General features: G+C 33.2%; 1 protein-coding gene across 1 annotated transcript in view; it reads right to left on the reverse strand.

The window, feature by feature from the left end:
* Window positions 1-340: 340 nt before the first annotated feature.
* LOC130677904 (synaptotagmin-7) overlaps window positions 341-27,288 on the reverse strand; it is a 1,016,663-nt gene continuing 989,715 nt past the window's right edge. The window contains exon 13 of the mRNA XM_057484877.1: window positions 341-944. Within this exon, the coding sequence (XP_057340860.1) occupies window positions 844-944 (101 nt within the window). The 3' untranslated portion in view covers window positions 341-843. The remainder of the gene's footprint in view (window positions 945-27,288) is intronic.

A 27,288-nucleotide genomic window follows, 5' to 3' on the forward strand; every position in this document is an offset into this window, starting at 1 on the left:
TTCAAAGAACTTTGAGAGTTGATTGCAGCGTCATCATCGACGCGGACGAAGACGATGAACAAGAGCTTACCGATGATTTCCATTTGGATGACGAATAAGCGTGCACGAGTAGGCACTATTTATGAGATGAATTCGTTCCATTTACATTGACGTTTATTTTGTTATATTGTACCTCAAAATTACTACGCGCGTAGTTGATTATTCGATTGTAGTTATCTCGATATTGGAGGCGTACAATAATAATTTTTTTGCTGTATTATAACACGTAACAAGTAATTTGGGTTAAAAAAGTATGAAAAATTAAGAATGGTTTCATTAATTAAAAAAAAATTCAGCTCCGTATTTGTAAAACATGAAAGAAATATTCTTTTTCCCTTCATTCCTATATATGAAGAAAAAAATTCCTATTTCTCAATTTTTATTTTAGTATATCGAAAATAAACTACATAAAAGTTTCTTTTTGATTAGTTGAAAACTATTCGAGATGTCGTGCTAAAATTTTAGGTGAATAATTTTTGTTTGGTACCAAAATGATATTAAAATTATTTATTTCTGCCTTCAAAGCAGATTGGACCTGCTTTTTCGGCTTTACCGTTTAATGGCACTTCATATATATTAATTTGTTTCATGTTCTTTATATGGCTATGCTTTTTCTAAAAGGTGAAACTATTTACAACTTCACGACTAAATGTTCAACTTTTACGAAATGCAAAAGAACTTGAGAATCACACATTATTATACAACGACATAATCTCATATTACAACTTAGTTATAGCTGCAGGAAAATTAAATAATATCGTGCTGTGGAAATCTCCAAGAGCATGGGCTGCGCATTTAAATACATCACTCGGGCTTGAGCCGATGCCATTGAACTATTGTTTGCCGAGGTTTTGTAATCATGTCTTGCCAATGTTTTGTTTCACTTGCACCGCTTCCGTTTTTACCTGAAATTAAATTATTATTCGTTAACTTTGTGTGGCATTGCATTAAATTTTATGCATTAACAAATATAGTACAATTGGGATTACAATCATTGGTTCGTGAAGATATTGATCCTACTCAACAAAAAAAAAAAGAAATAAAATCAGATTGTGTTGGATTGAAACGAGTTTGGTATTACTTTTTTCATTTCAGTTTCCCGAATTTTCTATATTCAACATTCACATTTTTCATTCCAGCTTAAGCGCAAAAGCATATCAATACGTTTTCAATTGCTTGAGTGTGACACAATTCGTTAGTTTCTGAAATACGATTTGAATCTTTTTAATGTCAGATATTCAAATTGTTTATTATATTCTTGATTTACCGATACAGACTATACCTACCCGGAAATTGATGAAGTTATTGAATCCTTTTGTATAAATTTTTACTTGTTTAATATATTACAACCCCTAAATTAGTTATTTATTTCATTTGGGTTCGATTGACTTGATTAAATAATTCTTTAAAATCTAAACATCTCTTTTGAATAAATTCGAATAGTCTAGTAAGGAAAATCCTGCCTTCCTCCGATACAACAAATTGTGGGTTCTCGTTTGCGCTAAGTTCTTTTTCACCAGCTAAGTGGGCTTTTGAGTTAATCTGAGGGACTTTTGAAGTTCATAGCTAGTTTGAACTCTTTCTTTAATCTTAACAGTTCGGCTTAATTGATTTTCTGAGTTATACAGTGCTTTTTAAATATTGTTAGTAAGAAATTCTAAAAGAAATGAATATCCCCGAAAAAAAATCATCATGCACGATCATGCTTGACCCTGCATGATCGTGCATGATCCAGGAATGATTTTACATGGGAAACCATATGGGAATCCACTTGAAAACGCCATGTGAAAACTTACATAGAAATTTAGGCTGCATTCCCATACGGATTGTTTTGATAGCTTCCGGGGTAAAACCAGTATGCATGATCAAGCATGATCATGCACGATTCAGGCAAGGCCAAGCATGGTCAAGCATGATCCATGCAAACTCATGCCTGATCATGAAAAAATTACAATTAAAATCCGATATTGATGGTTGAGACGGCAATCGACGCGTTTTATTAAGTTCTAGAGCTGATAAAATTTTGGGAATGATTGGTTTAGTTCTTTCGACGATATTTGCAAAAAACCGTTTTCTACTGTTTCTTTCGTCGGCGATATCTTTTGAACGGATTATCTGATTGAGACGTTCTTGGTGGCAATCGAAAGGTTTTATCGAATTCTAGAGCTGACTAGATTTTGGAATTGATCGATTCAACAGTTTCCACAATATCCAAAAAAAACGAAAAAAAAAATTTTTGTTTCGTTTTACGACAAAATGGTCTAAAATTTTTTTGAAAATCTAAGTTCAGAAGATATCTTTCGAATGCCGCAAGAACCATCTAAATCGGTTCATTCATCAAAAAGATATGAGTGGTTTACATCCACACACACACACACACACACACACACACACACACACACACACACACACACACACACACGCACACACACACACAGACATCGCGCTGAAAATGTCAGAATAGCATCCTAGCACCTTCAAATGTCGACATATGATGAAAACCCGGTTTTTGAAAATCGGGGTGGAACCAATAACTGCCCGAATTTTTTGAAAATCGTCGATTTTCTCCGCGGGAAGTTAAAAAAGGACTTTCAAACTTTAGCTTATGATTTTATTAACCCAAAGTCAACGTCAAATCCAATAAAGTCAATGGGGTACGGTTTAAAAAATGAAGAAAAAGCAATTGCTGAGTACTCATTTAAACTTTCTGTCGATGTGATATCAATTGGATTATTTGTAAAGCCATTATAATCTTGGTTATGCGCATCCAAGCCAGTTTTTGATCCGAAAATCGGTAAATTCAATGTTGGGTATTTATACATGGACAAAAGACAAGGATATTTAGAAGAAAACAATGTTTATTATACTCAATGTCAAGTATTAATGTATGTTTAAATATCTGTGATTTTTATGTTTGGTCACCGAAAGGTAGTTACTTAATAAGTGTAATAAGAAATGATAATTTCTCAAAGAAGCTGATTCCGACAATGAAATTTTTTTACTTTATGTACTACTTAAAACAATTACTTACTAATACTCGAAAAAATGCTGCAATTTAGGATTTTTTGTTAAAGACTCGCTACTTAGAAGGATTACTGTGGAGTCTGATTGTTTAAGTTTTAGTATAGTTTTATATATAGTTTTATAGCTCAACGAGCTCGAAAACAGCGGGAAGTTTTGGGGCTGGCCCGCAGGGTTAACCGATAGACCGATTTTTTTTTTCAATTCCATGATTTACGGGTCAACGATCGCACTTTTTTAACTTCCCGCGGAGAAAATCGACGATTTTCTGAAAATTCGGGAAGTTATTGGTTTCACCCCGATTTTCAAAAACCGGGTTTTCATCATATGTCGACATTTGAAGGTGCTAGGATGCTATTCTGACTTTTCCAGAGCGATGTCTGTATATATGTATGCATGTATGTATGTATGTATGTATGTATATTTGTGTGTGTGTGTGTGTGTGTGTGTGTGTGTGTGTGTGTGTGTGTGTGTGTGTGTGTGTGTATGTGTGTGTGTGTGTGTGTGTGGGTGTGAGTGGATGTAAACCTCTCATATCTTTTTGATGAATGAACCGAATTAGGTGGTTCTTGCGGACGAAAGATATCTTCTGAACTTAGATTTTCAAAAAAATTTTAGACCATTTAGTCAAATAAACTCTGAGATATTTAAGAAATACGAAAAAAAAAATTTTTTTTTTCGTTTTTTTTGAATATTGTGAAAACTGTTGGATCGATCAATTCCAAAATCAATCAGCTCTAGAACTCGATAAAAGCTTTCAATTGCCACCAAGAACGTCTCAATCAGATAATCCGTTCGAAAGATATCTTCGACGAAAGAAACAGTAGAAAACGGTTTTTTGCAAATATCGTCAAAACGACTAAACCAATCATTCCTAAAATTTCATCAGCTTTAGACCTCAATAAAACGTGCCGATTGCCACCTCAACCGTCCCAATCGGATAATCCGTTCGTGAAATATCGTCGACGAAAGCATAGAAAAACATCGTTTTTTTTCATTTTTCGTGATTATTTCGGAAACTATCAAATCGATTAATTCCAAAATCTAATCAGCTTTAGAATTCGATAAAAGCGTCCGATTTTTGCCAAGAACGTCCCAATCAGATAATCCGTTCCAGAGATATTGTTGACGGAATAATAAATTTAGAATCTATATCTGCTTTTTCCATTGATCAACATCATAATTACTGAACAGAATTACTCAAAACTAATATGTTCTTCTTTATTCAAGTCATTGAAAGTGATTGCTCAAAATTCGTCATGTTCGCTGATATCACGATATACTTACACGATGTAGATACAACGTATCACGTAAATACTTATTTTTGAGCTAATTTTTTAACATAATTGTAAATAAATATATAAAAAACATTTATTCCTAAATTTTTAAATGTTAACATAAACCGTAACCCTTTTGAGCTTGAAAAGCTCATAAGAAAAGAGAAATAAAGGTCTTTTCGAGCTCTTAGAGCTCGAAAATGTATTTATACTAATTTTTTCGAGCTCTTAGAGCTCGAAAACAGCGGGAAGTTTAGGGGCTGGCCTGCAGGGCCAACCGATGCCCAGATTTTTTATAAAACATATGACTCATATTTGTATGTACAGTCAAAACAAGTGATTTATACCGTCCATGGTTACAAGCGTACCAATAGAAAACTCTATGCAAGAAATTTCTATGCTCGGATATCTCTCTGTAGTAAATTTCTGAGCCGATATAATTATAATTAAGATCAATTAGATTACAAGATATTTCGATGTCAAAATTATTCGATGCAGAATATTTCTATGCAGGACATCTCTGTGCAAGATATCTCTATACAAGATATCTCTATGTAAGATATCTGTGTGCAGGAGATCTCTATGCAAGACATCTCTATGCAGGACATTTGTATGTAGGGCAAATATATGTAAAATTATGGCTTCAAGAGTAAATATACAATAATACAATTATTTATTAACGCTGTAAAAGAATTTTCGAAACTCACATACTTCAAAAATTATAGTTTCAATCGTATAGTTATATATTCATAAATTTAGTAAATAAACATGTAACGGGGTAAATTGAATTTACCGCGTTCAAATAAATTCAAAATAAAATCTATTGTTCACACCGTCAATATAGTTGCAATACCACCCAGGGTTATCCGCGTAGGTTGCGACTAGTCGACCGGGGAGTGAAAATTGGAGGCTCGTCTGTCAGTCCCCAATTAGCGTTAAGTAGGAGTGACCGATAACCGAAGACACCCGAAGTCATATGGGGTGTAAGATTTTATAAACGGAAGCCGGAACGAAAAGCGGCACTTGTCACGAGAGCGACCGGACCGCCAAGACGTAGAAAAGTTAGTGTACAACTGAATAGACGCCACCAACAGACACCAATAAATTCATCAGGTAATTATTTAATTGCGACTTGGGTTAACGATTGTGGAACCAAGCGATAATCATTTCAAAATTTTTATAAAATACCAGGCAGATAGCCGGTATTTCTTTGGAAAATTACTGATTGTATTTGAAAAGCAGGTGAAGGAGAGAACGCGGGTTGGTGTGAGAGAAAGAGAGCGAGAGGACAAAGACAAGACAGAACGAGACATAAAAACACTGAAGAGTCGGACAAAGGAAATACACAAGACCCAGGACCAGATACTAGACGAATAAAACGACGAGGACAAAATCAGCGAAAAATTAATTGTTGTAAAGGTATTTTTATAAATTTATTCCAGGCCGGAAGCCGGAAAAATTTATTAAGTATTTAGTCGTATATCTGGTATCGTCGCGTCGTAATTAATTCGAGAAATTAACATTAATAATTTGGCTAGAATTAAAATAGATAAATTAATCAAATTAATTGACTCCAGGCAGGTTGCCGGAGCTATTGCCTAGTAAAATATTTCCAGGCAGTTCGCCGGAAATGTTCCAGAATTTTCCAGGTAGATCGTGTAATTCACGTACCGGAAATTATTGAGTCTAGTCAATAATAGAGTCCGTAGAATAATTAAATTAATTAATAAGATAAATTAAAATTAATTAAAACTAAAATAAAGAAAGTTAATGTCTCGGTAATAAACATCAAGTCCGTAGTCAAGGTCACCGGTAGTGACAAGTCAATTATTAATTAAGGGAAATTTAATTTAAACAAAATAATTAATTAAATAAAGAATTAAATTAAGTGAAGTAAATAAATAAATAAACGTGAAAAGGAAATTTAAGAATGGAACCGTTAATAAAATAATCGAGTACTTGAAGGAAAGAAACGTTGATAAAGTTTGGGAAAAGTTATGGAATCAGAGTAAAATAAGATATGTAAAGGAATTAAGGAGTAATTAAATAAATAATTAATTGATTAAATTAATCTCTTTAAACAAAATATTTAATTAATTAATTTATTTATTAAAAAGTAGTGGCGGAATAATTAGTCAATGGCAGGACGCCAATTAATTAAAATCAGTGTGAGTGTAAAATAGTCCAGGGGACTGAGAGTGAGTGTGTGTGTAAAATAGATCAGGATGATCAAGATTTTAGAAATTAGAAAATAAGGTCTCGCGAAGGTTAAGCGATTTTAAATTTAGTTGCCAAAGGTAGTTGGCTAGTAAGGTCTAAAAGTGTGTGTGTGATATGCCAAAGGTAACGGCTATATTTTAACTATTGCGGGTCATTAATAAAATAAAAAGGTTTATATAAAAAGGTTTATAAGGTATATAGTTATAAGGTTTATAAAAAGTTATAAGGGTTATATAAGATATAAGGTTAATAAGATATAAGGTTTATAAGGTTTATAAAGGTTTATAAGTTACAAGGTTATAAGATAAAAAGTTAAAAGGTTCAATTAAATAAAAGGTATAAAAGTGAACGTTAAAATTATATTGATTATTTATAAATTATTCTTCCTCTTCCTTCTCTTACAATTAACAAAAATTACACCGACCCTGACGATCCAAGATCCGGCTCTGGAAGGCCGTTATTACTTCCAGTGGCGCCCTTAGTAAGGACGACCAGAGTAGCAGCTTAGCCCTGTTATAAACAATGTGTTTATAAATTATATTATGAAATTATAATATATATTATAAGGTAATATTATGTGTTTGCGGGAAAATGTTCCCTTTATTTTTTATTATTTATTTTGTATTTTTAAATCTAAATTTACCTGTAAATTAAATTATGTTAATGCTCTAATTTAAATTAAGTGATTATAAGGATGGATAAGATAAATACGAATTATTTAATGAAAGTCGTGGTTTGGGTATATCAAAATGAAGACTATATTTTGACCCAAAAAATTAGGGAAAGCACTACGGCATAAAACCCCTTTGAAGAAGTTACAATGAGAAAGATTGAGAGAATTAAGATATCATAATAATAGTAACTCGTTGAACAATTGACACAAGATATTGAACGTATGGATGTATGTGTGTGTGTGTGTGTGTGTGTGTGTGTGTGTGTGTGTGTGTGTGTGTGTGTGTGTGTGTGAATATGTATATATGTGCTGTATACTTGAGAACGGATACAGTGGAAGATTACGCGATGTTCGATCGTCGTATAAGTTAGAGAGTATGCGATGCTGGATCGTCGTACTTAGTTCGATCTTGGATCGAGTTGATTGTAAGAAAATATACACGTCTGTATATGAAGAGCGAGAGCTCAATTGTCCACTGTGGAACGATTAGATAGTACGTGGTACTACAGAACGAATGATTGTTTTGAAAGCTTTCGGTGCGCTGAGGTGATGTTACCGATTGATCAGATCGGTTATATGATTTGAATTGTACAACTAGGCATTTGAAACGTACGTTAGATTATATTTAATCAATTTGGTATTGATAGATTATTGATGGCGACAGAGGCTATGTTTTGACTGCAGTAGGCTTGTGTCGTTCCGAACCTGTATAGTTCCATGAACTATATCTTTTGCCGGATATGTTTCCCTTATTCCCTAAAAATCATTACGGTATACTCACATAGTTCTTTTTTTTAACCAATGAAATTCGACCAATGACAAAGCTGTATCCATAGATATTTATACGACGATTTTTGTGATTGGTGATTTCTTTTAGGACTGAGCTTAAACACCAGTCATAAGTAAGTATAAGATCTTCTATAAATCTTTAGCATTGCGAATATAGTATAGTATACACCAGTTACCACATCCGATAATCGATACTCGGTTCTCGATAATTTATGTTCGTCGTGGTTCTTGGCTTATCAATTCACCACAGTTTGAATTCAAAATTTAAAAAATTAAAAAAAAAAGAAGTGGAAGTGTAATATTTGTCGCAGCACTAATTGAAATTTTCATAATTAATCGAGTGAGATTATAAGAAAAACAAACTCGTGAATCAAATATGCCTTACTTGAAACATTTAAAACCAGTATTAACAGCTTATAGACACCTTAAAACAACACAAGACGGTCGACATTGTTTGTTTGTTGATACTCGCAGTACGTATACTTAAATTTTATATTTATTATATTTAAAACACGATATATTATTTCAAATTTATTGCAATTTTTAAATAATTAGTGTCGTACAAAAATTTTCATGAACAAAAGAACGTTTTTTTTTTTAATAGCTCTGGAAGTTGTCTACGTAAAATTACCCGTATTACGCTATACTGGAGTAGCACCTACAAGAGACGAAGACGGGATTGAAGACGAAGCATTCGTTGAAACGTCTTTTGGTACAAAAAAAAAAATTTATATTATTTTCTTTATCATTATTTTTTTTATTATAATTATTATCTTTATTATAATTATTAATGACGTTTAAATTGTTAAGCGATAATAGTTTATTTTTATTTTTTATTTTAGTAACCGATAACCCTGATTAAAAAAAGCGATTTAAAAGAATTCGAAAAAAAAAATTTTGAATACTTTTTAATGCTTTTGAATACCTTGAATACTTTTGAATTCCTCTCCTTATGGGCATTTAACATTGCAAATCGTTTTAAATCGCTTTTTTTAATCAGGGGACGAGAGCTTGGAGATAATTGGAGAGAAGTCATAAATTCCTTGTGTCATCTGCTATTGTTTACACATAATCAGCTTATAAATTCGGTTATTTTTTAAATCCACGCTTTCCCTCTTTTTTAAATTTACTTAATGGCACCACGTAAGAAGACTAGTGTTTAGTGGGACCATTTTTCTGAAAGCAAGCCGAAGATGGCAAAATGCAATTATTGCACACAGCAAATAGCATTTACTGCTGGCAGCTTAGGAAATTTAACTCGACATCTCACAAGGAAACACCCCACGATTTCAATAAATTTTCCGAATCGTCAATTAACAGTATCTTCAACAATCGATATGGAAGCTTCAATGACTGATAATGAAAACCTATAACTACCCGCTATTAAATTTAAATCAACAGTGCAAGATATTACCCAGAAGAAAATTGACGCTATTACAGAAAGTACTAAACCGTTGGCTCCAAACAAAAAAAGATAAACAATTAATTATAATGATTGCGAAAGAATATCATCCGTTACGCTTAGTAGAGGAACCTGAATTCAAAAAATTTGTCAAATTGTGCCCATCTTACATCTTACCTGCTAGGAAAACATTATCAACAGTACTTCTTCCTCAGCTTCATTTGAAGTCGTCTCATAATCTACAAAATAAAATTACAAAAACACCCGCCATATGTTTAACTACAGATGGCTGAACATCAAGAAATAACTCAAGTTTTATTGCTATTACAGCGCATTATGTTGACGTTGATTCTATGAGCTTATGTTCTAATTTACTTGACTGTATAGAGTATGACAAAAGCCATACTGCTGAAAACTTGTGTAATTTTTTAAAAGATAAACTATCAAAATGGAACGTAGAAAATAAAGTAGGAGCCATTGTTAGTGACAATGCTGCGAATATTGTATCAGCAGTACAATTGGGAGGATGGCATTCAATCGGCTGCTTTGCACACTCATTAAATCTTGTCGTACAAAAAGGAATTGCACAAATTTCAAACGTTGTTACAAAGGTAAAAAGTATTGTAGAATATTTTAAAAGAAGTTCTAAAGGCTTATATAAATTACATGAAATCCAAAAACAAATGGATGTACCTGAACTGAAGCTAAAACAGGATGTTCTTACAAGGTGGAACTCTACATACGAAATGCTCGACAGGGTTTTAAAAACCAAAAACCCAATCATAGCTACACTAGCTTTGATGAAAAATGATTTATCCTTATTGAATGAAGATTGGTTAATAATAGAAGAAGTAGTCCCAACATTGAAAGTATTTCATGATGTAACAATTGAAATTTGTACGGAAAAGAATGTTAGTTTATCTAAAGTCATTGTTTATTGCCGGCTTTTAAAAAATCATATAAGTCAGTGCTTATCAAAAGTTGAATCGCAAACATTAATACAAAAGCAACATTTTTTTGAAGATGTTCGTAACTTGTTGGAGACACTTCGGTGTGAAATTCATACGCGCTTTTATAACATAGAAAAAAATTTTCTCTATACTGAGTCGACAATACTCGACCTCAGGTTCGAAATAAAAGGATTTCGTGATGAATCAAATTATAGAAAAGTATTAGATTCTTTGAAATTGAAAGTTGGATCTATTAGAAATGAACCATCAATTGAATTTTCTATAACTTACACTTCAATTATACGAACAAATAAAACTTTAGCAATAATACCTTCATTGGCTTCTGGAACAACTTTGGTTCGATGAAGAAATAGCAAATTTAACACCTGATAATAACACAGCAGCTGGAATAGTTGAACTGGAAAAATACATTCATGAACCCATTCTAAATAGACTAGAAAATCCTCTTCATTGGTGGTATGAGAAAAAAAATGTGTACCCAATATTATTTAAATATGTTTTAAAGCGCTTAAACTTAGTTGCGACTTCTGTACCATGCGAGTGTATTTTCTCAAAAGCCGGTTGAAGGGGGATAGCCACTGTGAAATTTCAAAAAAAAAAAATTTTTTTTTTTTTAATTAAATCAAAGTGTACATGTTAAAAAATATGTATCTAAAGTTTTATATGAAAATTCCGAATATTTTTCAAGTTGTAGTCATTTTTGTGACAGCGCGTCAACTGACCGTTGCATCGACTAAAAACTTTAAACGCATTTTTCTCGAAACTACTTTTTTTTGAACTGGTGGCATCTGTAATTTGCATTAATATGAACCGATTCGCGACTTTTTTAGGTAGATTTTTTTAAAAATCTAACTATTGTATTTGTCCTCATGGTCGATTTTTCAAGGAATTTCGTCATAAACTATCATAATTAGTTGAGTAGAGTTCAAAAATACCATCCGTTAAAAAATTTATATATGTGCATATATATATATATATATATATATTGTGACGTTATTTTTCGTATGGGGGTCAAATCAAAGTGAACGTCACAAACACCAACGAATTTTATTGTATTTACGAGCATGGTAACTCAAGACTTATAATTTAGCTTACAGTAATTTATAATTTTTATACAGATTTTTGATTAAGTTATAGTTTAAGAATTAAATATGGAGTAACGTTTGGCTACAGTTATGGAGTTTTGGATAAAGAAAATAAGAATTAGAATCAGAATTATGGAAAATCATTATGGGATATGATTTGAGATTAAAGTTTGGGAAAATGATGGTTTGAGTTTTGGATTTTTAGTATTTTGAGTATGTGGACGAGTCAGTGTTACCGTGGAGCGGGACTTAAATTAGTCACCTGGTATCATCTGATGATATAACCTAGTTCTAGCCCTCTGAGACTTCTTGGTTGATTGCAGAGGTCTAGCTGAGATGCTAGTGCTCCAGTATATAAGGAATTTGACGGATGCAGAATGGGATCAGTTTTGGAGTTTTGGTTTGGCAGGCCTCAACAGTAATTTTGTGACCGTTGCTGTTGTGGAAGCCGTTTGGTCATTTTTAAATTATTAGTCTGACAGGCCTCAGAGGATAAGTCATGACCACTTGTACCGCTGAGGAAGTCATGGGTCACTTAGTTTATAAGTCTTATGATCCCAGCTGAAGTCTGTTCCAGGAGAGCAACTGCCAAGGATATCCATACTCAGAATGGGTTTAGTGAGTACGTTTGGTGAGGACTTGAGCCTCCAGTTACCGTTATCGTAAAGAATGAGTTAGATTTAAGAATTTAGAATATAGAGGTCAGTTATTGATAACGATAGGATTGAGTTTGGGGTTTTAGAATTGAGAATTGATAAAGAGAAGTCGAAGGGAGACCTTCGAGGAGTACGGACGTGAGCATTCGACTCTAGTCGCTTGAAGCGAGTAGACGTGTGCAGTAATGGCGCTACAGTTCAAGGCATTGCGGAAAGATACAGATTAAGATTATTGCTACAGAAGTATTATTTAAAAACAGTGTAAGACGTTCCTTGATATTCATTCACCAGACACCAGGTATGAAATAATTATTATAAATAATTAGTCGAGTTCGAGTCAAAAGTCTTGAGATATTATGCTCCTGTTTTAATTAAAGAAAAGATTTAATATCTGAGAGAATTATGAGAATAGGGCTACATTTTTAGAGTCACGATCAGGTGTCATTGTTAATATTATTTTATAAAAGAATTATAAGAAATATGTTTGATTGTTGAACCGATTATTGTCTAATTAACATCGAAATGAGACCCATGTACGTTAGTTTTACGATTTTGGCTAAAGAGAATGTTCTAGAGTATCGAATCCATAATTATTGTTCTAGTTTACCGAATATTGTTTGATTATTATTTAGTCCTAGTTAATTAATTAATTTATTTATAGAATATCGATACGTGTTATTTAGATGTCAATTTATCTTCTGTTAAGATTAATTTTATTATATTCAGCATTCGTTAAAGAGAAAAATATTATTTGTACTGAGCGGCCGTATTTTATTTAATGTTAAATAGAGTTTTGAGATTATTGTTGTTAAATAAAAGTTGCTGAAGTAAATTTAAATAAATTTTTAACAAAATAAAAGTGAGAGTTTTAAAAACAAAATAAAAATCAAGAAACATCAAGAGATCATAAATATATAACAATAACAACGAATATATACATCGAAAACATTTTCTACGAGCATCATTCAATCATCAAGAAATTGAAAATTTTTTACGGCGATTGGGCATATCGTCATTATCAACATCAACGAAAACTACGACAGCACTAGCAGAGAGATCAACGGCAGCGATAACAACGACAGCAGTGATTACGATCACCAGCGCACCAGCAGCTTATACCTGTATATTTAATTAAGTAGTAAGTCAATTATATTGTCGAACTTAAAAAAAAAAAAAAAACTTAATACTTGATAGCGAATGCGACAATTAATACTTGGTAGCGAATGCAACGAAATACGCACGTGTTACGTCCCAGCCTGCTCATCAGATGGCTCTGCCAATTTTTAAATCTTAAATAATAATAGACCGACCTGAGACCTGCCAAATCGATATATTTAAGTAATAGAATAATAATATATTTTCTTTATTATAAATATTAATAAGTATGCACTTAAAAATAGTCAAATAGATAAGATATTTTTAATGCATTATAATATTTATTCATCATCGACAATTTCTCCAAAAGAATGTTAATGAATAAAAATAGATAAGAATAATTGTACGACAAATAATGACTGTTAAAAGAATATAAAAAGTGAAATTAGTTTTTCCACGAAAAAGTGAAAACATTGAAAAACATCGTCCGACTGCTGACGCAACAGCATCCGCGTCGAACGATGATAACGAAACTCCCTCTGTTTGGGAATAAGGCCCTAAAACCTTATCCCACTTTTCTCTAGGGTGTTGGCTCATGTAAAGATATAAAAAGCCGATGCCCAATGCATCACGCCCTCACATCAACCAGAAATTATAGTAGTGCGGCTTATAACACGCAAGTAAACTCCCGGTTTAAATCGATTATATTTTTCTTTTGACACGAAGTTATTTGTCACATAATAATTGTAAACTCAAGTGTATATTTATCCAAATTCTTCGACTATTCTATTTTATATGAATAAATCAAACATATTTATTCTTTAAATCACGACCAAGTTATTTCGAGCTTTCGAGAACTACCCCGTATCCGAAGATCTACAGTCACGTCCAATTCAAATAATTCGCGCCGGCAACTCACAAGCCGACACGACTCCAGGACGTAACACACGTATCAAAAGCAACACGTGGTTGTTAGCGGTTAAATTCACGGAATTACTTTAGTGTTAATTACGCGTGAATGAACGATTTATTTATTCTCAATAAATAGCAGCCTTAATTTACTGACTAAATATTGAGAGTAATTTGCTGAGCGATTTACTTTGAATTAGCACAAAGAAAAATACTTGTAATTTAATAAGCGGCTTTTGAAATTGAGGTGAACTGTAGTAAAGCACGTTGTAGAATATTAATAATGAAAGCGTCGTATATGAAACCACACACTGGTTTCCCTGTGACGTCAGAGCGGTAGATCAATAGAAAAATTAGTAGACGACGCTGACGAAATTTCAGCCAATAGAGAAAATCCACGTAGCTCGTTGAGATCTTAAGCCAATGAGTGCGTTTTATGTCGCAACTCTTTTATTCATAGTTGGAACTAATTATTCAAATGATGGATTTTCCTCATTGGCTAAGATCTCGCGCGTAAGTTCAAATAGCGATAGTGCTGCCGACCTATTGGTGAGGCTCGGCGTTCTCAAGTGGTAGCGAGTTTGGTCTTGACTGAACAATTACATATTTAATATTAATTGTATTATTATTATTTAATTATTATTAGTATTATTAATATTAATTCTCAAACACAATTAAATTAAATATTTAACACAAACACGAATGAATATCCAAGATTGAAGAGGTGAGACCCACGCGCAACAAGTTCCGACTTGTTCGTATTGCGACGCATTAAACTCGCGGTCCTATTATTTGCGAAAGAAGGTTTAAACTTAATGAAATAAATCCAAATAATAAATGGATAATATTGAGAAATACTTATAGTCTAAGAGCCCATGGGCGGATACCTATATGTATTTGACCAGACCTGAGTCTTTGTATGTTGAGGTCCCTATACCTACCCTACATGAGATGGGGACTTACTAAGCCCAAAGTGGCAGACGCAGGTAGTGCGCAGGTAAGACAGGTATAAATTTTTCGCTGATTTCAAATCTATTTGACCACGTCTGCCATTTTGAAATTTGAAAATATAATATTATTACTAGCAAAAAATACTAATGGCAGACAGTTATCACGCGGTAAACCTTTTGGCAGACATTTTTGAAAATGCAAAAAAAAAAAAATTTTGAAACTAAATGACCATGTCTGCCATTAATATATTTTATTCCTTATACTATTTGAAGCTTATATTTATCACGGCAGACACCTACATTGCGTACAAACATCAGCACATGACTAAATATCAGCAACCACCCGGCCTGCTACTATGCATAGTATTGCTTGTTTTACATGAATATAAGTTACTTGTTATTTACTTCATCACTATATTAATAAAAATTAATATTTTTTTAGAGTCTGTATACTTAATTTTATAGATTAGATGAAAAAAAAATCAGATTTTTTACGCTAAAATCATAAATATTAAGGTATACTGCTGATAACAAAAAATATTTCTAATCTTGATTCAACTTTTTTTTTTTTAGTTAAAACAACATTTTAAAAGATGGAATGAATTAAAAAATAAGTTATGCATGCATTAAAATATGTTTGATCATTATTCATCATCATCATCGGAGTCACATCTCTCGTTCGGTAATTCGTCTTCAGAATCCATTAAATCTGATTCTGTAAAAAAAAAAAGTAGATTGTTAACCTATCCGAAAACAATTGATACAAAAATAGGTATTTTTTATCAACTTACCAGGGACATCAGTGACAAAGTCACTCACTAGATTTGGAAGCTGATCACCATCGAACCATTTGAAAACATACGTGTTGTCAAGCTCAATCCAACCATAATCCAATGGGTCCAGCATTGTAGGTTGCTTTTGGTAAGCATTTTTCCAAATAGAAGAAATGTAGTGGGCTCTTAAAAATTGTTGATAAAGCTCGCTCTTACACGGTGGTATTGAGCTTGCATCAACGTTTTGAATTTTCTTTATAAAATTTTCATTGACGTCCGAAGCTTTATAGTTGCTTATAAATAATTGGTACCTTCCATCATTAACGTCATCACTTTTTTTGGCATTATATATTTGGCAAGTGAAACGTTGAATAATATTAAATAATTCTTCTAGCTGGACCTCTGTTAGATTTTCTTCACCTAAAGCAGAAAATGCTTTTTGATACTCTATGCTTTTTTTCAGCAAAGTAAACGGTCTCTTTTTTCCTTTGTTGAAGAAAGCAGGATTAAAATCACAGCCAGTAAAGGCATGAAAACCAATTAAGCTTTTGGCTAACAATTCACCAAGCTCACTATAAATTTTTGTTATGTTAATGTATCTCTCGTGATTCCCAGTTCCATTGAGCATCCAAATATTTGAATGAGAATTCTTCAAACGTGCCATATTACCAAGCATCACAATCAAAATGTCGGTATCGGAAGCTCTAATAACAACAGTTGACTGCTCAGCGATGTTGCAAGCATGATAAATTATTTTGGTATCCGCTTCTTCATGTAAAGCACAAGACAAATCTTCTTCAACACTCGATTGTACCTGATCATTAACAACTTTGTACGAGCGACAATTCCGGAAATTCAAATGAATTTGCCGGTTACCTAAAAATGATTTCATTTCTTCACTCGACCAATGCTTTATAAAAAAATCAATAAGAGCTTCTTTGAATTTTGTATTTTTTAATTCTTTTGCAAAATCTGATGGTCGCACTTGTTCCGGCCCAGAAATCGTATAATCAATGAGAGATGCTTCGTGTCGTAGACATCTCTCACTGTCTTTTATAGATGGACACAAGTATTGATCAAAGATGACATCAATTCTTCCGGCCGGGTACTTTGTGACCATTTGCATGAATTTTTTAGAAATACTCCCGAATGTTTTAGGAACTTCTTTCATGGAATGAAGGATAAAAAACCCATCAATCAAGAATATATCTGTCTTCTGTAGTGGTTCTTCCTCAATATCAGGTTCGAGACATTTCAGAAGTACAGATTTGTCAGTTTTGCAGAAACCACCATCTAGATGACATAATGCAAGAGGTACCGGAGTTATTGGATATGATAACACTTTTTCAAGATCAATGGTGTGATCAATGGAAATTCCTAACAAACGTCCGAATAAATCTCGCTGTAATTTGATTTCTTGTTCCTTACCACCAATTTTTATAGACTTCTTCTTTACAAGTTGACTTGAAAAGTTGTGGATCGGTGTCTTTTTGATGGCTTTTGCAAATCTTCTGGGATCAGATGCGCAATCAGATATAAATTTAGTTCGTAGTTCTTCACCGATTTTTTCAACATTTAAAAGAAATTCTTCTACTTGCGAAGATGCAGCTTTCCCAGAAGCTATATTGAACAGTTGAGTTGGTGATAAATCTAGGCTGAACGGATTTACATACTGATTAAACGAGTTCATAAATTGAGTCAGTTGTTCACGACTTTTATTGATATTGTGCGGCTGTAACTCTGCAGATACATCTTGCTTTTTCGTGACTCCCAATTCGTCCAATACGTGTGTGATAATTGTAGAGCGAATGTCGTGGCTTCTCGCCCATCGTTGGCGAGCTGAAATGGCATGGGATAAATGTGAAATACCAGTAAGCGTTCTTGCAGCATCTGCATTTATGGTCTGCTCTAAAGTTAAATCGATAGGTTGTCTAGAGAACGGTTTACTGGTACGTTTGATTCCAAAAAATCCTTTTTGGAAGTCTTGCTCTAAACCAGGATGAGTTGTTGACACTTTCATTAAATTATAATGATATTGATCAGTCCACTTGGCATAATTTTGATGGTTAAAGACGAAAAATAAATTAGTTATTTTTGGTAGAATATCAAGATATAAATTAAAGTCACCAGCACGAATACTCCTGCTTAGTTGTAAGTAATAGTGAACAAGTTTGATGTAAATCATATAAAATTGCGCAGTTTTGCCATGATCACCATTTAATGTTTGCTGTTCATAAATAGCATAGTCATTACAGAGTTCCTTCAAGCTATCGCTATGAAAAAAAAATGAAGATGACTGACAACTCTGTAATCTTTCTATTTCTTCTTCGATGTCTTCAGCAACTTTAATATTTTTCGATGTAAGGAAAGATCTGAAGTGTAATATTTGTAGCCCTAAAGCCATCATTGGGTGTAATCTTTTACAACGGTTGAAATGCTTTCCTTCAATGAAACCTGAAACCGATCCACTAGCAAGCATTTCACTGTCAACCATGATGGTTGTTATACCACAGTCATTGATAACTTTTCCAATCGCCTTAAAATAAGACATCATGATATGAAAAGCACCCAAATGAATAAATAATTTTTTAAACGTGTTACCTTCTGTTGCTTGGAGTTGTAAGGCAATTTTTGCGATGGCTAAATCATACGTTACTTGTATGTACTCTTGATTTATTTCTTTCAATATTTCCATACATTCTTGCATAGTTGCTAAGACTACTGAATGACTTGTTGGTGACTCATTAATTGGAGTTAAATATGAAATTAATTGCCGTGGAGAATCATCTGTCAGTATTTTACTGTTAAAACCAGTCCACATAGGAGTATTCGACACGCCAAAGGCATGACTCAACATCCAAATAATGTCAATTCTATTGTAAAGATTCGTATGGACAATAATGTTCGTCTCTTCCTCACTTCCACTTTGAAGGTTAGTCGTTTTTTTCAGTTTTTTAGCATAATGTGGCAACTCGTACTGGATCGTTTCAATCGATCGTCTTCTACGCTTCTTATGCCTTGAAGCTCCAGCTTCCTCTTCTTCTTCTTCTTCTTCTTCTTCTTCTTCTTCCTCTTCTTCTTCTTCTTCATCGATGTTTTGATACATTATTCCAACAGTATCATGGAGAGTATCTTTTCCGTTTTTAGTATCCACGAATCTGTCGTAATTGTCAAACGCTAGCCCCGCTGATCGATTCTCGACACGATTTATTGCCTCAGGACATTTTTCATTTCGTGAAACAGAAAAAATCGTTGCTTCTGTTTCAAGCTCTTCAACAGCATTGTAACTGATACAATGACCGTAACGATTCATTATATCAATTACCTTGCGACTACTGGTGAGACTTTTTAACGCTATTCCTAAGCAAGTATGTTTGGAGGTCTTTATATTGCCATTATGTGTCATATAAATCATATCATGTGACAAAGATTTCACGTAGCGTTGAAATGTGTCGCAATTTCGACGTTGGCGCTTATAGCCTCCAAGAACTTTTGATACAAATTCAGTAACCATTGGTGGTACTGAACATTCACCTTTTATCAGCCGCTTACTCGTTAAATTATCAGGTAAATTCCTCTTTTTTATACCCAGAATCTCCTTCCGCAAAAGGGCAGCGGCTGCTTGCAGAACGTCCTGGTCCTTAAGGTGCGCAAACAATGAATCATCTACGGTTGAGATGCCTATCGGAGCAACAACTTTCTTTTGGCTGTTTTTAGGGACCAAAATTTGAATTTTATTACCAAATTTGTTGGAGATCTTTTCTTGTAGATAGTGTGGTGTAAATATAGATTTTACGTCTGAGCCTCCAGTCAATTCATTAAACATATCAAGATACTGTTTATGCAAATACGATAAGAAGTAACAACGTCCTCGGTTTACGACATTTTCTTCAATTAACGTACAAATTTCTTTCCATACAGTATCATGAATTTCGCGATGAACGTGCCACGAAGTACGAACAGGACTTTTCACTAATTATCTCTTTTGATTTCTAAAATTTTGCCGACAAACATCGTGATAATATACTTTAGAAGAATGTACACTTTGTATTTTGGTCATAATTTCATTGTAAATATCACTATCTGGCGTAAACTGTGATAATAAAGTTTCTTCAAATTTATTTTTGTCTGAATTACGCAATGGCTCAATCTTTGACTTATATTGTTTCTTTTTTTTATTACAAAAAAAGCACAAATTTTGATTAGCTGCATCCACTGAATCAGAAGGCTGAGCTGTTGAAGATGTTGCTGCAGAATCTTTGGATTGTTCTTCCTCCAATGACTGATCAACTTCGGCTTGGTTATTTTTTTCTACGTCAGCTGTCTCAGAAACGTACACATTTTCGACAACAGGATCAATTTGAATTGTTTCATCGACTGTAATGCTCGTAGTTGATGTCGACGGTTGTTCAAGTGGAGACAAAGAAGTGCTAGACTGTGATGACACTTTTTCGGTGACATTTGTAGAAAAAAATTTTTTTTTTAGAGCTGTAAATGTCTTATAACAACTTCTATGATAAGCGCTATCAAAAATTTCGTCCGGTAGTATAACATCTTTATATTTTAAATTATGAAATTTGCGTAACCTCAAAATATTGCGACATTTTCCTATTGAATCTTCCGAAAATAAATTTAACTGTTCATCTTTTACCGTAGCACAAAATACACATTTAACTTTTTCTTTTTCACTCGACATTATATCGACTATTAATAAATAATATAAGTATTTGATAAATTAAAAGAAGCAACACAAAGCAACAACATGTATTACATTAAATTCACGAAACACGAGGGATCTTTGTAGACATTCACAAGTATACTAGAAACAGCTGGCAAAACCGTTCTGGTGGGGTTATAATAGGGCCCTCTCACGTATAAACCCTGTGTTATTTAGATGATAGTAACTATAGGGAGACATACTATAGGCTAGAATGAATACAATAGTCATACCTAGGAGAAAGAAGAGAGATAGCGATATGAATTCCATGCATAGTAGCAGGCCGGGTGGTTGCTGATATTTAGTCATGTGCTGATGTTTGTACGCAATGTAGGTGTCTGCCGTGATAAATATAAGCTTCAAATAGTATAAGGAATAAAATATATTAATGGCAGACATGGTCATTTAGTTTCAAAATTTTTTTTTTTTTGCATTTTCAAAAATGTCTGCCAAAAGGTTTACCGCGTGATAACTGTCTGCCATTAGTATTTTTTGCTAGTAATAATATTATATTTTCAAATTTCAAAACGGCAGACGTGGTCAAATAGATTTGAAATCAGCGAAAAATTTATACCTGTCTTACCTGCGCACTACCTGCGTCTGCCACTTTGGGCTTAGTAAGTCCCCATCTCATGTAGGGTAGGTATAGGGACCTCAACATACAAAGACTCAGGTCTGGTCAAATACATATAGGTATCCGCCCATGGGCTCTTAGACTATTATCCTTTACCGATGGATTGAAATTAAATCCGATGATCAATTAATTAAGCAGTTATTAATGATTTAATTATTGGCTTGGCAATTGTTGACAGAATGTTCACAGCGAGTGCGTACGATATGAAGACTTGTGGTCAACTAACGAAAAGACGCGGTGACGCCGGGTTGTGGTTTCGACGGAACGGAAAAGTTAGACACCCGAGTGACAGAGATACGCTGAAGGCGTGAGTGCAACGAAGATGCACAGCGAAACCGACGCTATGTTGAGCGCGCGCGTTCGTGGTGCGACCCAAGTTGGCGACGAAGTGAATTTAAACACCGCTAGATGGGGACTCATTTAATTATTTAAATTCTTTACATTATTATGATGACATTATTTTAGGACTTCCGTTCTTGACGGAACATAATGAGGTAATAAAACGAATTCTAGGGATGTGCAAATCGCGTTCGAATCGAATCGAATATGACTATTCAATTCGAAATTCGAATTTCCGAATTATTTGAATATTTAAGAATTATTCGAAAATTTTTGTACGAGTTGTAACTTTTTAAATTACTCGATTGACAACGAAACAATTTTGATCAACCTTTAAAATTTTTTTTTTATTTTTTTCAAAAAAATACACGCTTCTTGACTTAAATTTTCATCATTAATATCATCGATTTCATAAATTCAAGCTTCAATAAAAAAAAAAAATATTCCACTATTTATTATTTTTTTAAACTAAGATCTATGTGTTAAAGTTATTTTATTATGGAAAAATATAATTAAAGATTTATTTGTCTAGCATAGTGTAACATTCTGACTAAATGTTATTTGATATTATTTATTATTTAATTAAATAAGAATTAAATATTTCCCAGGTAGACATCATTGGAAAATCTACAGATTTCCTGTGATGTCACTGTTCGACTCTAATAGTTTTTAAATTTTAGTTGAAAGGTTTAAATTTAAATAATACAAAATTTAAAATGAATTTAAGTATATTCTTTAATAAAACATTAAATTTCAAGTCAGTCGGTCACCGGACAGAGGTCCGAGGCTTTAGATGTTCGTCGGCTGACTGCCTATTCTGTCTCCGCAGATCCAGTACAAAAAAATTACAAAATTTTAAATCGTCCAACGTCGCATCTCAGGTTACCCTAAAGAACGTCGTCGAGGCCCGGGTCTCATGCCTCGTCATGAGTTTAGACTACGGGCCACGACGGTGTTCGCGGAAATCGCTTATCTGCTTTCGTTACTCTGTTGAAGAATTTTTCTTCATCAGAATGACCAAAGTTTTATTATATATTGCCCAAAAACATTCGAAAATTTATATTTAAATATAATTGAAGCCAGAACGTAACAATAGAAATCTGCCACATAGAAATATCCTGCATAGAGATATCTTGCATAAAGATGTCCTGCAACAGAAATGTCCAATTCGCTCCGTGCGAAGTCATGATAGGGGAACCCGAATCGACGCCAGCGGATAATTCCGGTACTATGGGAGGCTATTTTATTCTTCTGGCGTATTAAATACACTTGTTAATTTTTATTTATTATTTTTTTATTAATTAAAAAAAATGAAATGAGCCATCTAAGTTGTTGTGTTGTAAACTGCAAACATTCGAGCAAAAAAAATGATTGCAAATTTTATAAATTTTCGGTTGCTTCATGGAAAATGAATCGAAGAAACAAATGGATAGCTGCGATGAGAAGGGAAACGTAAGTACTACAGAGAAAAAAAGGTTTTCTTTGCGCAAGAAAAATTTTGCATTGTGAAAAAAAAACAAAAATTTTCTTAAGACTAGAAAAAATTACTTGGCGTAAGACATTTTTTTTCGCTCAGAAAATATTTTTCTTGGCTCAAGAAAATTTTCCTCACCCTACGAAAATTTTCGTTTTTAATTCATAATGCAAAATTTGTTAGGGCAAGTAAAAATTTTCTTGGAGCGAGTAAGAAAATTTTGGGCCGAGAAATCCTTTTTTTTGTGTAACATAACATAACCTTTTCAGTCATGAAAGTGACAATGAAAATTGCAGACATGAGAAAATTAATAGGTTTTTTAATGAACAGTTTAGTATTATTTTTAAACAATAATTAAGAAAATTTGCATTCCGGGGTGTTCAACATTTTTTATGTATAATGCAACCATTTTATTCATTTATTTATTTCTTTACTTAATACTTTAAAAAATCGTCCGATGTCTGTGACCGTTCTTATAATTAGTTCCATATATTATTTGAAACTAAATATAAAGAAAATAAAAATTTATTTTGTAAATATAAAATAATTTAGTTAAAAAATATTAATATTAGTTATTTAAGAAATTTTTATTTTGTATGATTGTTTTGCTAAACTTTGACAGTTATAACCAAATTTTCACTGAGTTTCAAGTATTTTATTCGGTATTTATTTATTAATCATACTTAGTATTTTTTAGCTAAATTGATAACAATGTATAATAAAAATTTATTGAACGTTTCACTTGTTTTTATATTCATAAAAATTGTTTTAAGATAAAAATTATAATTTTTAATGCAAACTCCTAGCAACTTGTATGTTCAATGTACTTCAATATCCTCTTTTAGTTCATATATTACCGGGCGCTGCCGTCGCGCACGGAGCGAATATAGATTTATCTTGCATAGATATGTCCTACATAGAGATGTCCTGCAATAGAAATATTCTGCATAGAAAAGTTTTAACATAGATTTATCTTATGACATGAATGTCCTTCATATAACTATTCTAGCAAGAAATCTACTGCAGGGAGTTATCGCATCATAGATTTATCAGTTGGTACGCTTGTAACCATGGACGGTATGAATCACTTGTTCTGACTGTAACAGCACGAGAGACTGTCAAAATATTCGTCATACAGTGCGTAAAAGCGCCGCCGCTGGCGCTGGCCTCGGAGCGAATTCTCTTGATATAAAACTTTTTTCTGAGATGTACAAAAAAACATTTTTGAAAAAAAGGTAATGCTTCAAGCTCCAAATTATTTTTTGATGCGTACTAATCCGCCAATCTCGAATCAGTGAAAGTTTTCTTCAATTTGAGGACAAATCGTTGCCAACTAAGAGATATTCCTACAATTATCGACCGTCATTTTTGGAAGGTACGTTTACAGGAAGAGTAGCCTGAAAGTTGCGAGGAAGTGGCCGAAAAATAACGGTTATTTCAATTTGACAGGAAGTTGTAGAAAAGTTGACGTCGACCAATTAAACGACAACTCTTTACAGTCAATTTTACGTCAAATTCCGGTAGTAGTTTTCCGTCTATTTGCAATCAAAGTGGCTATCAGTGCCTATCCAAAATAACTGTTTATCTTCAGTTTCATTCCACAACTTTTCGTCAACACTTCCTGTCAACTTGACTTCAAAAATTGATTGTCGATTTACAACAACTTGTAATTCAAATTGTACTGATGTTGTAGTTAAAAGTAGGAATATCTCATAATTGGCAACAGCTTGCCGTCAAGTTGACGATGACGCAATGAGGCGCCCCCCATATATCTGAGAAAATTAAGATTCATAATTATATAAATCATTAGAAAAAGAGTGAATAACCAATAAAAAAAAATTTATGAATTATCAAGTGTTTTGATTAAAGTAAAATTCGATTGAGCGAATCGTAATGTAACGATTATGTATATTTTCAAAAATACAATCAATATAAATGAATAAAAATTAATTATTAATTAATAAGAAACATGAATAAGAATTTATTTTATTATGCTGCAGGCACGCAAAATTTACATACGTACATTTACTACAGACAGAGACTATGATAAAATCGATTTTCATCTATATTTTTGAAGGCCATTCTTAGACAGTTCCCCCTCCCCCTACTATATTTAAAAATGTTCAATGACTTTCAGTTGTCATAACCGTGATAAATTTTTGTAAATTTCGCTGGGATATAAAAAAATTACTTACAGTTGTTATCAATTAGGAGTTAAACGAAATTTGTTTAATAAATTTCAGTAAAATCTTCATGTCAATTTTGTGATTCGATTTTTCAATTTTTATGGGCTAAATTTATTCAATAAATTTTGTTCAATTCCTATAATTAATTACATCTGCAAATAATTTGTTTTCTTATTCTATAGCTCAGCGAAATTACTACTACGTTTTTCAATTAAAGATTTAATTTTTGTTTAATTAAATAATTTAATTTTAACACGGTTATGACTGTCACGTCCGGGGTGGGTATTTTAATACTTAAATTAGATAATTCGCGGTTATCGATGCACAATAAAGAAATCAATAAAAGAAAATAGCGGGCTACCTTGTTCCCGTTTAATTAATACGCGTCAATTTAGACGTTAAAAATATATTAAAGCAACGTACTCAGTATCGAGGGTGGTTGCATACATGTGTCGTAACTCGCGCTTATTATGATTAGTATTTTATTTGCCTACCTTGATGGACGTGATTAGTTTGATAGTAATTCGCCGAGTGGATGCGAATTCTATCGGGTTCCCAATTTATTTACCCTGTGTGGCTATTAGGGTATTAGGAATGAAAGAGAGGTGGGCTGCCGGATAGACCTCGAGAAGTATTATTCTCTACGATTTGGGAAAGTGAAAGGTTTTGTGGAAATGATGAAACTTGTTTTAGAGAAAGAGAAGAATATATTCTGTTACCAGTGTGTTTACAATGCTTATTAATTCCTGTTACAATCTAGTGTTAGTAATGCGGTAGGTTTTTAAGTAGTGCGTTTGCTTACCCCTTTTGGGTGTGACCCGTGAATCTTCTAGTCACTTGCAATGAACAAGTCTATTCGCGACTCGAATCAGATTCGGAACGTACTCACAAGTTGAGCGTAATTCCTTTTTAGCGAATCGACTCCCGCACCGTACTCACAAGTTGAGCGTTGTGTGCGGAAATACTACTCACACGGAGCGTTAATTCGCCACAGAGTCCAAATAGGGTACAGATCAGTGTTTTGATCACCGAAGAACGTACTCACAAGTTGAGCGTAATTCTTTTATTAGCGAATCAATTGCAGGGTACTCACAAGTTGAGCGTTGCTGCTGCCACCATGGGGCTCAAGTCGCTTGGTGAATCAACTTCTCTGTGCCAATTAGACCTGGATGATGGTATTATTCGAGCATAGAACAGACTTGCTTGCACTACTGAGTTCAGTCTTTACTTGGTTACAACTGAGAGCGACTGACTGCCTTTGGAAGATTCTCGGGGGTTTATATACAGATTTTAGGGGTCTACTGCGCACCCTGAGTCTCTGGAAGGGATGTTTTAGAAGGTAAAGTGAATGTATGGTACCAAATGAGGTAGGTTACCCTTGGACATTCACTTCGTGACGCCACCAGATCTCTCCAATGCTTTCACCATAAGTGGGACATCCGAGAGATCTGGGTCCCAGGGTTGTTTTTCGTTAGAGATCTCAGTGTTGCGACATCAAACACCCAATGATTTTAATATTTACGTAGCAAACGTCACATGACAGTTCGGTAAAGTTAGCGAACAGCTGACAATTTTTATAACTTTAAAATAATATAATCAAATTTTTATATAATAAAAATAAGAAAATGCACTTTGATAAAGTTAAAAAATCAGTACGTGCATTGTTTAAAATTTTGTTTTTTTAATTATTTAAAATTGTTTCAAATAATTGTTTAAATTTTGTTTTTTTAAAATTGCCTTAATAATGACTGATCGATTTTTTTTTATTTATGTTGATTTTATAAATAAAGATTATTTATAATCACGATACTGAAATAATTAAGATCTGTTGAGTTGAATTTCACTTTAATCAGCACACTCGATAATTCATTCACTTTTTCGTGATTGGTTATTCACTTTCTTCAAATAATTTAATAATGATTTAATAATAATGAATTTTAATTTTCCCGGGTAAATGGCAGGCGCTACAGGGCGCCGGGCTGGAGGATCCGAACGCACCATAAAACACACATACTATAGAAATTTGATTTCGATAAGTTGCTAACCGAAAAGATTTCCATTAAAAAAGAATTTGAGTT

This window comes from Microplitis mediator, chromosome 1, assembly GCF_029852145.1.
Source record: "Microplitis mediator isolate UGA2020A chromosome 1, iyMicMedi2.1, whole genome shotgun sequence".
NCBI lineage: Eukaryota > Metazoa > Arthropoda > Insecta > Hymenoptera > Braconidae > Microplitis > Microplitis mediator.